Here is a 14,828-nt window from a genome sequence, read left to right as displayed (position 1 = left end):
CCCCCCCCACACCCCACCCCCCCCCCCCCCCCCCCCCCCCCCCCCCCCCCCCCCCCCCGCTGAGCTGCTCTGGCTCTCTGCAGGGAGTGTACCCCGGGGTAAGCGGCACAGCTACAGCTCCTGCCCCTGCCCTGGCAGCCCAGCACCTGAGCAGCAGGAGGTGCCAGGATACGCTGTCCCCCAGAGTCGCCTCACGGAGAAGTAGAAAGGGTTTTGGCCAGTTTCTAGAGAGCCACAAGTACAGTGCTGGTGAGCCACAGTTTTGCCACCAAGGATATATAGTGCAACATACCTCTTACAGATGAATTTCAAAGTAATCAAGACTTTGAAAGCCACCATCTTTGAAGGTGATCAAGAAGAGGCTAGATAGGCACCCTGTCAAGCTCATCTGAGCCCAATAAACTTCCTGCCTATGGCAGGGGACTGGACTTGATGGTCTTACAGGTCCCTTCTGATTCTAAGAGCAACCAGACTTCTGCTTAGAGCTGGATCCTTCAAAAGTTAGATGGGGAAAGTGCCATTCTTGACTTATCTTTAAACATGGAAATATCTAAAATAGAGCGTGCTGAGAAAGGTTTGATTGGCTTAAAATATTTATAACAAATTGCAAGATCTAGATTTCCCCAAAATCTTGTCAATAGAAAAAGGATGGCTTTAAAGTTGGTATGGTAAACTTCTAGACGGTCATAGTAAGTATGTGAAGCTGCTATAAAGCACCATGATCTGAATGGATTAATAAGTCAAGTCCAAAACTTGCGGTTCCCATTTGGGAAATGACTCTCACATAGTCATGTTACATACATAGTGTACCTAGCCACCATAAAATAAAAGGCTGCTCATTACCCTCTGGTTTTCTTTGGTTTGGTGCACACATTTATTTGCTTTATGAGTACTTAATCTATCACAAGAGCAGTTATTTAAAATATGCAGTAAGGTAAATATTTGGTAAGATTACTTTTTTCTGATCAACTGCCTTGATGTGTTTTCCAAGATAAATTGGGAAATTGCTTCTATTGCTATTAGAGCAAACTTTTTAGAAGATTTCCAGAAAGTATCCTCAGTGGGCCATTTTGTAACCTCCCCATTTTTCTATGATATCTATGGTCCTTGCTCTTAGTTTCCATATCAAATACTACAAAGAAGTTTTCCACCACTATCTTAAAATGATGCCCTTGCAACACTTCTCAGAATGCTTTCTTGTCTACAGCAACTGATCAGCGCTGCTTCGTGTTACATAGATCAACCAATACCGGCAAGAACTAAAAAAAGCTTAGCAAACTGAACTTTGCAGTCTCTCTTTATCATTTGGGTACTAACAGCAAACCTGCCAAAACAGAAACACCAGATCAGAAGCTTTGCTATTTAATACAGTACAATACTGACAGCCCATGGGTTTAGGGATCTGTAGCTCTTAGGAAGATAAGCAAAAACTAAGTGAATGTCCTTTACAGTCAGAGCAAACAGCTGTACAAAACTGAAAAAAACTGCTGCAATCTGCTACAGCAATTTAGCAAAGGCCACTGCTTTTCTGATTGGCTACTGATGAGCTCCAGCTGATCAGAGAAGTAAAGTAAAAGCTGCAGCAATCCGAATAGCTCATCCTTCATTTGGCAGCCTCCAGTAAACTAAGCAGGTTGTAAACCACCCAGATCACAACAAGTTGGGGATCTACTGTACTGCCAAAGACACAGTGAAAATGGAAAAACAGAAAGGAAACTGGGGTAGAGGAATGGCAGACACAGATTGTAACATCATGCTGACAAAAGCAATGCAAAATTAATGAGACTCTTTTTATGAGCTTCACAGGCTCTGTAGGGAAGCAGAAAGTACCAGTGTAAGTAGAGTTTACCATTCTATTTTCCAAAAAGTCAACCTTGGTGAAAAGTACTGTCTATACAGTAGTCTGATAGTAAATCTATATTCTAACAAGGCTAGTGCATATAACAAATACCTGATTTTAAATAATGCAAAAAGCAGGAACAGGTTTTTTCAAATTGAAAATCTGCCCCAGCAAACTGAGTAACCCTATTATAGTGAACATCCTCTATTAATAAACTTTTTCCAGATCCCATTGTGGTTCATTATAAAATCAGGCTGTACTGTATATACCAGTGGTTATCATGCTTTTTAGACTCCGACCACCTCCCTATAACTATTATGGACTTAGAAACATATCACATTTACTTGAATATATAAGACCTCCACAATAATTGGATTCTATATATAGAAAATTTATCAGCTTGTTATAATTTTCCAAGTATAGAATCCAAGTATTAGAAGGTTGTCTTGAATACCCTCCCCACCACCGCTACAGCAGGGAAAGCAGTGGCTGGGGGGCAGGGGTTAGGTAGCCCCCTTACCCTTTCCTGTCCACTTTATCCCCCTGCAGCCTTCCTGCTCCCCCTGCCATCTGCATCCTCCCAACTCCCCATAGCCTCTAACCTTCCCCACATCTCTGTCCCTTTCTCCCCCTCCCCACCCTACCCTACCCCATACTGTCAGATGCTGCTCAGGCTCCTCTGTCCCACAACACAGCATGTGGAAGCTCAGTCCCTGCCTGGCCATGCAGCAGTGCTGACACTGCTGACTGGCTGGCCAGAGGAATCATAGAATCATAGAAGTAGGGTCGGAAGGGACCTTGTAGATCTTCAAGTCCAACCCCCTGCCTGGGCAGGAGAAAAAACTGGGAAGGAGTTTCCATGTACTCCATGCCTGAGACAGACCCTAGCACAAGACAGAGGTAGAGGTGCACCTTAAAGAATAACTGAATCAGAGATACTTTCATGGGAAGGGGGAAAGGAAAAGGAAGAAGAGGGTGCTGACAAGGCAAACAAGTTATAAACCCATACAAATAAAGGGGCCACAAAAGTCAATTCAAATAATGGGACAAGAATCCTTGGTCCCCATTTAGACCATGCTTCACACAATCCAGTTTGAAAATAAGTTCTTTTGCACAATTTCACATTCAAATTGGCTTTTAAAGTTCTGCCGTATAAGGTCAGTGACACAATGTCCAAGGAAATTAAGGTGTTCTGCCACAGGTTTGGGTATGGTTTTAAACTCAATATCAAATCAGTGTTCCCTCATTGTTTCATCTAGAGACTGCCCCATTTATTGAGCGTAGACAGTCAAGGGGCATTGTAAGCAAGTGATGGTGTATGACGTTGGTAGAGGTGCAGGTGAATGAACCTCACATGTCATAATGGATATTATTTGGTCCAGCGATGATGTGGTCTGTACTGATGTGAGGGAACATCTTGCATCTGCACCCTGGTCAAGAACCACTGTTCTATTGCCTCAGCTCATCTATTTTATCAAATAAACATAATGCAGGCAAAAGCCCACCCTAGCATCAGATAAAACCCAATGCAGCAATGGCAATGTGACAGCCTAGAGATAAATCCATAGAACTGTGGCACTCAGCTGGCCAGCTCTTTAGGCTGCTGTGCCAATGCCACAAGGTGGAACTATCCCATGTGCACCTCTGTTTTCAGAAAGCACATGCAGAATTAGACTGGGATGCAGCTGTGACAGAAGGGGGTGTTCCTGCCTGCATTATGTTTATCTAGATCAAGGATCGGCAACCTGTGGCCCATGGGCCAGATATGGCCTGTGGACATGGGGCTTCGATGGCATTCATAGGTGGGGGTTTTGGCAGAGATTGCCTTTCCCTGCCGCCACACGGAAAAGCAGTGGCTGGGTCCTAATACCGACTTCCCCACCCACCTATGACACAAACCGAGTCAATCCAGCCTGCAGCCTTAAAAGGTTGCTGGCCACTGATCTAGATAACTAGAAAGTCTTTAGATAAACTGAATTGTCCTTCAGACCCTTGGTATGATTTATGAGGTCAGCTAGGGTGTACGTGCAAACTGAATAGGTATTGTTGACAACAAAAAATCCCTGGTCTTGAAGAATATGGTGCATACGCATCCCTGGTTTACCGATTAACCTAGTGCAGGCAGGAGCACCCCCTCCTGCAGCAGATGCTTTCCCATCCAGCTCCATGCATGCCTCCTCAAAACAAAGTCACACTGGGTAGTTTCACTTGGCTGCAGATGCTGGGGGTGCCATGGCCACCCAGGTGAGAACCACTAATGTGTACACACACACACACACACAGCTGGAAAACGCTAACAGGTCAATTTCTAATTTCCTAGGCCAGTGGGGTCCAACCTTTTTGGCAGGTGTGCCACAAATTAGTCCTGAGCCCTCACCAAGTTACATTCCAATCCCTTTCCCTTACTCAATCTGCTTCTCAGCTTTCTGTTCCCTGAACAATCTGCTGCTCTGCTTTCTGCCCTGTGCTTCCTGTCTAAGCTGATGCTCTGCTTTCTGCTCCCTACCCTATCTGCTCCTGTGCTGCCTGTCCTCTCCCCAGTCTGCCATGTGCCACACAAGAGGCTTCCCATGCCACTTGTGGCACCCATGCTGCATATTGGTCATATTAGCCTAGGACCTCTGTCCTAGGCTAACTCTAATGCACATATTGTACTGTTCATATCAACTACCTTTATGATGAAAACTAGTAGTTATTTTGTATTAGCAATATATATAGAAAGGATCTGGAGTTAAAAGGTCCCTGTATACATATCACCATGGATGAATATATAATATATGCTTAGAAACCAGGGTTTTTTTCTTTGTCAGCAGTACCTGCCTGGTTTGCACAGACAAACTAGCTGACCTCATGACCCATAACAGAGATCTGGAGGAAAATGCAGCACTGATAGGCCTTTCAGTTCTTCCTCCACTACAGGTCTCAGGAAGTCAGACAGAGATGCTCTGAAGCAGCCCCACCACTTAGGTCTGCAGTGTGGATGCAACAGTAGGTGGAACAGACCAGCTTGGGTCCGTCTGCCACAGTATAGACCAGGTACTCAACCCTGAGCCCATACACCAGATCCAGCCCACAGCACTGTGTCATCTGGCCCACAGGGCTCCTGACAGATCCAAAAATTTGGCAGCAGGGGGGCAGTGGCACCACTTCCCTGATGTCAAATTTCCAGATGCATGGGGAGTTCTGGTCCCTGTACACCAATCAGGTACCCAGTCCCAGAGTGGAGGGCCAAAACAGGGCAGCACCAGGACCCAGTCCCAGCACATGAAAGGGAGGGGGTAGTGCTGGATCCCAGGGGCTGATCTAGCCTGTGGACTGACTCTGTGCCACTTATCTGACCCACAGGACACAGCCATATCCTACACTTGCTGTAAAGTTACTAGGTGCTTAAACATATATAGACATTCTTGGCAAGCTGTTCTATAGGTATCATAAATGGGAGCTCTAATAGTTGGGTGAAAACAATCTATATTGTGGTATCTATCGACTTGTTTCCAAGCAGCATGAAACAGAATTATTAATATTTACTCCAAGGACAGCTGTAACCAAGATTTTCAGGGACTTGCCCTTTCAATTAGATGGGTAGGCTGATCAAGATGCCCATTCTAGAGGCGCACCAATACATCGGTCCAATATCAGATCAGCACCAATATAAAGAAAATTGTGTGCATTGGAAATCAGCCTGATGTAGCTGATAATTTGTCCAATAAATGTCCGTGCATGCACACAGCCACAGAACAGCATGTAGGCAGCAAAGAGCACAGCCAGCAGCGTGGAGAGCTGTCTGCAGCTGGTAAGCCTATGGGGGAAGAGGAAGAGAAAGGAAGGGCTGTGGAGAGGGGGCGCAGATCAAGGCCCCCCCGTGGTGAGGGAGGGAGTAACACACACAGACCTGCATTTTCACTGACCTGCCTCTTGTATTTTGGCTTCTATTCTACCCAGGAGAGCTCACAGTTCAGAAACAGACTCCCAAGATGCCTGAATAAGGGTCTTTGTGCCTGAACGATTGCAAAGAACAATTTTTCCAACTATTTAGTTGGTCTATTAAAACATATCACATCTACCCAAAGACTCTTATCTTCCTAAGAACATATACACACACGGCCTGAATATCCACTGAGACCTGCTTTTTAAACAGGTAATCTCATTAAAACCAGAATCTATATTGTACTTAAAAATAACTAAAATAAGTTTTCAAATGATACACACACCTTTATTTAGCTTCAGTCTAAAGTGTCTTTTTCCGCTTTACGCAGTTTACACCGTTTTCACCCAATATGGCAATAAACGACCAAAACAATGTCTCAATATTAGAAAATGAGCAGCTGATTTTTCCTCCATCTTACTAAGTCCTGCTTTTGTCAGTGTTAAGGTCAGCTGCAATCAGGAAATAAGCATACAGTTTCCAAAAATCTAAACTGAAGATTTATGAGGCGAAGAAACAAATTACAGGCAACACTGGGTTTGATATAAAAAACATCACTTGGTTAAGCATACACTAATGTTTATTTAAATTTAACCAGTTAACACAGACTAAGAACAGATGTTGTATTGTCACAAGGTGTGCCTGTGTTTGTCCTAGAACAGAAAAAAAAGTCCCAGGACTGGCGTATACATACATCACTCTTTAAATCAGAGTACAGTAAATGAAAGCGGTGCCCCTTTTCAATGAGATAATCCTGGGACAAGCACTCACATGCACTTTGCAATGACCCAGGACAAGCTATTGGCACTTCTTATCCCATGAAACTTTTCAAGGTTTGTCCTGGGACTACAGACACGGATGTTTGAACGACTATACATTGCCCTGGGAAAAAATGGTTTCTCCCAGGATAAATGTGATATCTGTTTGTAGCGAGACTACTTTGAGTCCATTGTTATACCTGTGAAACAATTTAAAAGAAAAAATTCAAGTTGGCCCTAAAATGGAGATAGCTTATGCAAAAAGTTGTTTCAAAACAAAATACTGTTGAAGGTATACAACAGGAAAATCCTTCATCTTTTTTGCAGAACGAGCAATTGAAGTTGCTAAAAGAGGTTACTCTACCCAAAGGTTTTTTTTTTTTGTTTCCTTTGTATCTTATACATGTTAAAATTGCTATTCACAGAACATTATGGTTAAATTGATAAAAGCCCTGAAAGGCAAAAGTTAAATACAAAATGTTAACTGACCTTCAGCTATAACAATCTGAATGTGATACTGTAATGAATTCATTTGACTTACCAAATAAAAATGCATTTGTTAAAGTCACACTGCAATGAAAGCATACTGTACTCACTGCTTTCTCTCTACAGAGAAAGATCTCTTTATATAAGGCTTCCTTCCTTACCTCTAGGTCACAGCTGTATTCTGTGCCATCCAGGAGCATCACTTTACACTGTACGGTTTTAATCTTCTTAGGAGCTTTTTGAGGAGCTTTCTCCATTTTGATTTCAGCTGTCTGCACCTCTTTGGTCTCCCTTTTTCCTGTTTCTTCTTCTAGTTTTTCATCTGGTTCTTCTGTAACCTTTTCTACTTCAATCTCTTTACTGTCTTCCTTAGCTGGCTGTAAAAAAAATATACAGCTTAATACAGTGATGACTCAATCCCACAAGAGCTAGACAAGTTAAAAGAAAAGTTCATGCTCCTACATACCAATCATGTATTATACTTTCAACTGTTTCACTGAAGTTATTCATCCAAACCACAATAGTTGGAAGCACAATAAGTAGTTTAAATATTATGATTATCCCCCCTTTGGGAAAAGATACCGACAAACCATGTTTATTTGTCATTTCAGTACAAGTTTGAAAGAGAAAACCATTTTCCTTTTTCAGAATTACAATACATTTTTATAGGAACTCAGAATACAGTAGGAAACTGCATTAGCATTCAAAACCTACAGGCCACTGTGGCTAAAATTAAAGGACACCAATTAAAGATGCTTTCGGGTATAAGTATCCTTAGTCAGGCTGAGGATGCTTCCTCAGCTTGATGAAGGGTATTTATGCCCCAAAGCTTGCAAAGAAGAATTTTTCCAACTATCTCAGTTGGTCTAATAAATGATATCAGATTTACCCAAAGAAGGTTGTCTGCCAGTCATTCCTAGTATAATTTCAGTACGTCACAGATTTACAGCAGAGTTACACTAGCAACAGAAGAGTTACACTGGCAGTGTACCTGACCCAGTAACTATTTATCATCTCCCTGAACCTACCTGGGTCTCAGCACTACTAACAGAGTGCTTTTCTTCCTCCTTGTCGTCTGTCTTAGTCTGATGGTTCTCAGCTGCTTCTTCTCCCTTCAGCTCAGCCACCTCCTCTGGAAACTGACGTTCACATTCTTCAGCATGTTCATCACCCTCAGCCTTTTTCTTAGCTTCATCTTTGGGCTCTGCTAAGCTATAGGATTTCTGTTTCTTAAGCCATGGGGGGAGGAAGCGAGAAATACCCTTGCCTTCAGACGGATCTCTCTCCTTCCGGCTAGTTGGGCTGCTTTGGCTAGTTGGTACTGGGGAAGAGGAAGAATCTTGTGTCTCTTCTGTTTCTTCAGTTTTTTGATTTTCTAGACTCTCCGAGGCCTCCTCAGGCTTTTCCTTGGCAGTGTCTGGCTCCAGCTTCTCAGCCTCTTTCTTTACTTCAGCTTCTGAGCCAACTTCGGTCGTCATGATCACAGGCTATGCTAGAATTGCAACAACAAAAAATTGTTTTGCAGTGTTTCAACATTATAATTTTTGGCACTCAACACATTTTAAAGTCATGATCTAAAAGTTAAAGGAATTACAAACCAAGTTCCATAGGTTTTAAAGGACTATTTTACTCCATCCCATTCAAACTCTACAAACAAAAGTAACAGCAAACCAAATTATATGTCATATTAGCCATCAAAAACTTAAAAAAATACATCATACATAGACCCACCCATGTTTTTCTCTAGGGTCAGAGTGCTCATTAACAACTAGAAGCAATACTGAAATACACTCACTATAGTACTATAAACTGTCCCTACTATTAATGAAGACTAAATATGAAAGAAGCTTCAGTGAGTAGTTTTTACTCTTATATAATTTTCAAAGAGAGGTATAAGCAACCAATTTATTGTTTGTTCAAATTTCAGAAGGGGCAGGACACCCCTTCCATTCAGCCTTCTTTGAAGAGTTCAGTGAGGCACAAATGCTGCTTGCAGAAGTCAATGGAACTTTTATCACTAATTAGAGTGGGGCCAGGATTTAACCCAAAATATCTTCAACTACTTCAGAAGTCAAGATTAATTAGACTGGAAGTATAGAAAAATGACACTGCTGTTAAGGAAAAGCAATTTAAAACTCCTATCCCATATTTTGTACCTCCCACTATGTTTCCAAACTTATCATTAGCTACAGCCATACCAAATCTCACCTAAAATAAACTGATATTTTTGTTAAACTTACAGCTACATTGTCTTCTACTTAAAATCAAAATCATTACTAGAGCCAGGCACAAACTGAGTACTAGCAATCAAGCTTGTGCGTTTGCTAGCTCTATATAGATTGTTCACTTTTAGGGAATGGACAATTTGCATGTGTATTTTAAGAAACTTTTGATTATTTTAATTTTAAATCAAATACGCCTCATTTGAAGGTGACAAGAAAGATCAGGATAGGAATGAAGATGATTAAAAAAAACTGTTTCCCTGAACAAATTGAACACATCAGCCAAGAACATTGAGTTAATACAGATCTAATGGTGCCCCACATAGTTATAATCCATAGGGTTTAGGGTTTGTTTGTTTGTTTTCCATTAGTTTATTTAAATTTTAACTACTTCAGGACAATAAAAGAAAATACATAGCTGATTTTAAAGCAAGTCTATTCTCAATCAGAAGTTTACAACAAAGCACAAAAACAGCATACACAGTTATAAATACAGTAACCTCCCTCTTACACCCTTTAGCAACTGTATCTTCTGAATTGTTTTTTGGGGTTTTTTGTTTGTTTTACAGAGGTGGCTAGCTGTGTTAGGTCTAAAGTCTGGCAGAGGCATGAGCTTTTTGTAGGCAACAACCTACCATATTTTGTCAGGTATGAATTCATAGCATCTGACAAAGTTGGTTGCTCAGGCCTCTCTGAACCAGTAATCCCTTAAATGCCACCCTGCCCAAACTTCTGCCCTTCTTTTAGAAAAATTACAGTATCCAAGAAAAGCCAAAACTATAAGGAAGATGGATTGCATCCATCCAGATTATCCATGTTAAACACTAATGCAAGTGCCTTCTGATGTTTATTTGGCTTGATTACCATTTGGTTTTGATCCAGTGATGTTGAGGGCTTAGGTTTGTTCCTCCACACACATGCTTTCATAATGATAAATAAAAGGCAGAAGGTAGCTGCATGCAGCTGTGAATCTCGATGATTTATTTTTAAGTGGCTGGCAGATTTCAGAATCTGTTTGGATTGCCCGAACTGAATTAAGAAAATTGAGGGGGGGGGAGGCAGTCTAAGGTAGAGTTTTAAATTTTTAGAGGCTATAAGATTATACTAATTACAACTTATTATAATCCAGGTTACCCTTTTCTTCAAGTAAGCCCTATTTTGAAAGGGAGAGCCCAACAGCATGCCAAGAAGCTATCTGTCACCTATAAAATTAATTCCAACCACTCCATTCCCTGAAACTGAGAACACTCCTTCAATGAAGCCTACTGCCAACAATCCCCCATGTAACAAACCATTAAAAAAGCATTCACTAGTAGAGTTCCGTTCAGTGACAAGAGCAAAGTCACGAGAGAGAAGAGAGTGTGTGCATACATGGGCACACACACATGCACACTTCCATTTTAGAAGCTGAACCAGAACAATAATAATAGGACACTTTCTGAAATAAGATACTGAAGTAAGAGAGAAATTAAAAAGACTGAACTGATATTTGAGCCCTATAACCACATTAAAGAAAATTGCTTTAAACTCACACTTAAACACTCATTTGTTAATTTTTTCCACTTATTAAAGAGCTTCAAATTAAGCAGCTCTGCCATATTTAATAAAAGTTTAAAGGCATTGACCTACTGTCTAACTTGAAGATTAAAGCAGAATTTGTGATTAAGAATATGGTATGCCAGCGATTAAGTTGCTACTAGTCAAATCATATTTTGCTAATGATTTCACATTAGTTAATTCAAAGGTTTAGTCCCTCTCAAAAGTCAAAATGTGTTATCATCAAGGAAACAAAATAGTTTTTCTGGAAAACTCCACAAATATTTTCTAGTCATAAGTAATCCACAATACACCCATCTCCAGGTACAGCACAATGAACCTTACAAGTTTCAACTGTTAGTGGTACTAATTTATGCAGTTGGATACATTTGATGAGGAAGCAACAGAAAATAAAATGTGCATTAATCAGCCTATTAAAGTCTTAGAGAATCTGGCCTCAATTTGTTTTAAAAGTGGCATTCACAATTTTTGCTTTATTTGAGAGCAAATGTTTTCATATTTATTCTTTCATTTAATATACCAAGACAAAATATATACATACTAAATGTAAACTGTATTTATTTTAATTGTACTCTCTTCCCTCCCACCATGTTGTCTGCAAGTTTTCAGAGGGCATCATTGCATTTTTTTCAAGACCACAAGCCATAAAAGCCATAGTGCATACTGGAGGTATGGCAAGAATACTATTGTGGTAAGACTAATGTTTACTTCATTTGAAAGGGTAGGAGAAACAACAGCTAGCTTCAGAATTTACGGAAGAAGCAACATTCCATTCACTGGTCAATCTTTCCCAAGTCTTGCAAAAGGCTTATTTTCATTACGTTTGATGCTGCTTTACCTTCAGTGCATTTAACTTTATACTTTGCACAATGCAGTTTCCCTCACAGCCTTCTGCATTTTCCAATTTAATCAATTCCAAAAAATGCATCAGCAATTTCTTGACTTTTAATGTGGTCCGTCTAAAATCTCTGGCACTTGGCAAAAATGTTTCTGAAGACAGTTTTATTGGTTCAACAAAACAAACTTATTCCCCTGCTACAAATTCTATAGGCATTCAATATTCAAAAAACAAACAAGTGCGTGTTTGTGACAGGGCTGAGAACATGTCCATTTCTGTGCATTTTGCTTTGTCAGCATCTTTTATGACTGCACTTGCCTTAGGGACTAGAACCTCCATTTTGCACGTGGCCAACCCCGTTTTGAGCTGTGTGTTAAGAGCTGATCTAAACTAACTACACACATAGCCTACGTGAGATATGCAACCAAACTAGAGAATGAAAGGGCATTTCTGCCTTTAAGAAAAGCGAAAGCTAGAAAGTCATACAACCAGCTCCCAAGATTTATAAATGATTCTTATCCTCTTTGCTACCCACTGTAAAACAAGGGGTGTTGTCCATGTGAACCCAGCATGACTGGAGGTTCATAACCAAAACTGCATTAATGAACAGAACAACTTCTGGGTCAGGGTCAATTACTGCAGCACCAGAAGGAACATGCTATACAGGAAACAGGGAGTCTCCTCCTGGCCTGAACCCTGATCCTGTCTCACCCCTACTTTGGGCATCTGTTTTCATCTATTTGTCATTTCCCCCATAAACATAACTATGTGCAAGAATGAGAGAGAAATTAAAACAAGTGCAGTTCCTCTACAAAGCCTACAGGTTATTTGCTATAACTGCCGTATAGTTTCATGAAAGGTGTAATCAAAGACACCAGTGCTCAATGAACTTCTCAGGCTGCTTAGATAAGTTTCCTCAAAAGTCCACTTGGCTCTGGAAGGCTCAGGCTCTAAGAAGTTGGATGGTGGCCAAGGGCTGCCAGACCTTAGTCTACACATGAATGATCCAAACAGGAGGAGTCACTTTGAGACTACCCAGAACCAAGAAATTTAGCAGCCCATGTCTCCCCCTCACACTCCTGGTATCCATTCAGTAAGTGAGACTGGACTCTATATCCATCCATCCATCCATCCATCCAGGCAGGCAACAAATCAAAATAATAAAACTTTAGGGGAGATTAACTTGCTGGTTATTTTCAGACAGCAGGCTCTCTGTTTCTATCAAAGAAAGATACAATTCTTGAAATGGGGTCTGGAAAAGATGGTTATCCATGTGAGAAAAGTACTGGAAGGAGGTGGTCACAGCATTTTTTTTCTTACAAGCTTTGGATCATTTCTTAAACACTCTTAAGAATGAAAAACAAATGCCAAGATAGTCACCATTTTATTTTCATGTCAAACATGTCCATTTTCATGATCAGCATAATTCTTATACTAGGCATTTTATCCCTTTGCAGGTTGTTTCGTCTTATTCCAGCGAGCTAAATGCTGCAATTACATTATTTAATTCAGAGGTAGGCAAAATACAGCCCATTGGCCAGATCCAGCCCACCAGGCCATTCTATCCAGCCCACAGAGCCCTTAAAAATTTTAGAAAATTAATATTTATCTGCTCCTGGCTGCCTGTCAAAAAATGACAGGAGTCAGGGGCAGTAGGACTCAGCAGCAGTAGGGAAGACAGCAGGATTCAGCAGCCCAGAAGTAAGGCCCACCCAGCCCGGCCCCACCCCCAGCTTCCTCCTGCCCCCCTGGCCTGGGACCCTGGTACTGTTTCTGCCTCCCTGAACTGGAGAGAAACTCAGAGAACAACTGGGGGGGCAGGGAGGCAGAGGAGGACTGCAGGCAATTGCCCCAGTCCTCAAGGCTGGGCCAGCCACTGCTGAGTACCTCGGTCCGGCCATGCAGCTGGAAGCCAAGTGGTGCTGGAGCAGCTCACAGCAAGCAGGAAAGCAAAGAAATTGCAGCTACAGGCAGGGCAAGTAGCAGGAAGTGAGCACACAGGAGTGCTGAGACACTTGGACAGGAGTGCAGGGCCCCCGCCAGTGTCCCTGGGCTAGCACCAGTGAGGCCCAGAGCAGGACAGCAGGAGCGCAGGGTCCGGCACAAGCTGTGCTGGCCCTGAGCTCCCTCCCAGCTGTCCCTGCACTCCCGCATGCCTGCTGCTCACTCTCACTCCCCCCTGCCTGTAGCTGACATTTCTCTCCTTTCCTGCCAGCCGCTGGCCACTCCAGCACCTTGTGGCTCCTGGCTGCATGGCTGAACCATGGGAGAATGGAGCCTGCCTTGGTACCTTGGGGCCAGGAGCAGGACGGGGGTGGTGTTTGTGTATTCGTAGGGCAAGTCCTACACACACACCCCACCATATACATGCACCCCCCCCATCCTGCCATACATGCTGACCCCCATACCCACACCCCCTCACAAACCCCAGCTACCCTCCCTCCCACACACAACCCAAAAGCCCCATACCACCCACACATCCACATGCTCCTTCATCCCACACATCTATCCATCCCCACAATGCCCTCACAAACACCCACACCCTCCCCTACACCCCACATACCCATAGCCCCCCACAGACCTACTTCCACCCCCTCCCCCACAATATACAAGAGTATACAAGAGTACTGTCCCCGCTCTCCCCAAGACAAAACGTAAGGTGTTTGTTGTGGAAGACTCCATCCTGAGGGCGACTGAGGGTGCAATCCGCCACCCCAACCCCTTAGCCTGGGAGGTCTGCTGCTTCCCGGGGGCCCGCATCCGGGATATTGCGTAGAAGATCCCAAAGCTCCTCCAGCCCACAGACCACTATCCCATGCTCCTTATTCATGTGGGCACCAATAACACGGCTTGGAGCGCTCCCAGCCGCTACAGGGATTTGGGAGAAGGGCTAAAGGGTCTGGGAGTACAGGTGGTGTTCTCGTCGATCCTCCCAGTCTTGGGCTATGGGCTGAGGAGGGAGAGGAGGATACACGTAGTCAACCAAAGATTGCGGCGCTGGTGTCATCAGGAAGGCTTTGGCTTCCATGACCACAGCCCACTTAACTTATTAAACGGGCACTTTGCGTCGGTCTTTCATCAGTCCCATGGGATGCCCATGCCTGCTATGGGACAGGGAGATCCCCTGCCCTCCATAAATGCTGACCTCATGAAGGAACATCTTGAGAAGCTGCATACCCTCAAGTCAGCCGGCCCTGAATCT

At 42.8% G+C, this 14,828-nt stretch overlaps 1 protein-coding gene across 14 annotated transcripts in view; it reads right to left on the bottom strand.

Moving 5' to 3' along the window:
• Positions 1-14,828, bottom strand: part of EPB41L2 (erythrocyte membrane protein band 4.1 like 2) — a 276,308-nt gene that overhangs the window by 151,203 nt on the left and 110,277 nt on the right. For all 14 annotated transcript variants that reach the window (XM_019520288.1, XM_019520284.1, XM_019520289.1 and 11 more), the window contains 2 exons: positions 8,038-8,501; positions 7,171-7,386 (listed from right to left, as the gene is read on the bottom strand). In XM_019520288.1, coding sequence (XP_019375833.1) covers positions 7,171-7,386; positions 8,038-8,487 — 666 coding nt within the window. In that variant the 5' untranslated portion in view covers positions 8,488-8,501. The remainder of the gene's footprint in view (positions 1-7,170; positions 7,387-8,037; positions 8,502-14,828) is intronic.

This window comes from Gavialis gangeticus, unplaced genomic scaffold (assembly GCF_001723915.1).
Source record: "Gavialis gangeticus isolate Ggan-Ray unplaced genomic scaffold, GavGan_comp1, whole genome shotgun sequence".
Taxonomy (NCBI): domain Eukaryota; kingdom Metazoa; phylum Chordata; order Crocodylia; family Gavialidae; genus Gavialis; species Gavialis gangeticus.
Note: the sequence above shows the minus strand (reverse complement) of the source record. Positions and strands in the feature narration are given on the sequence as shown.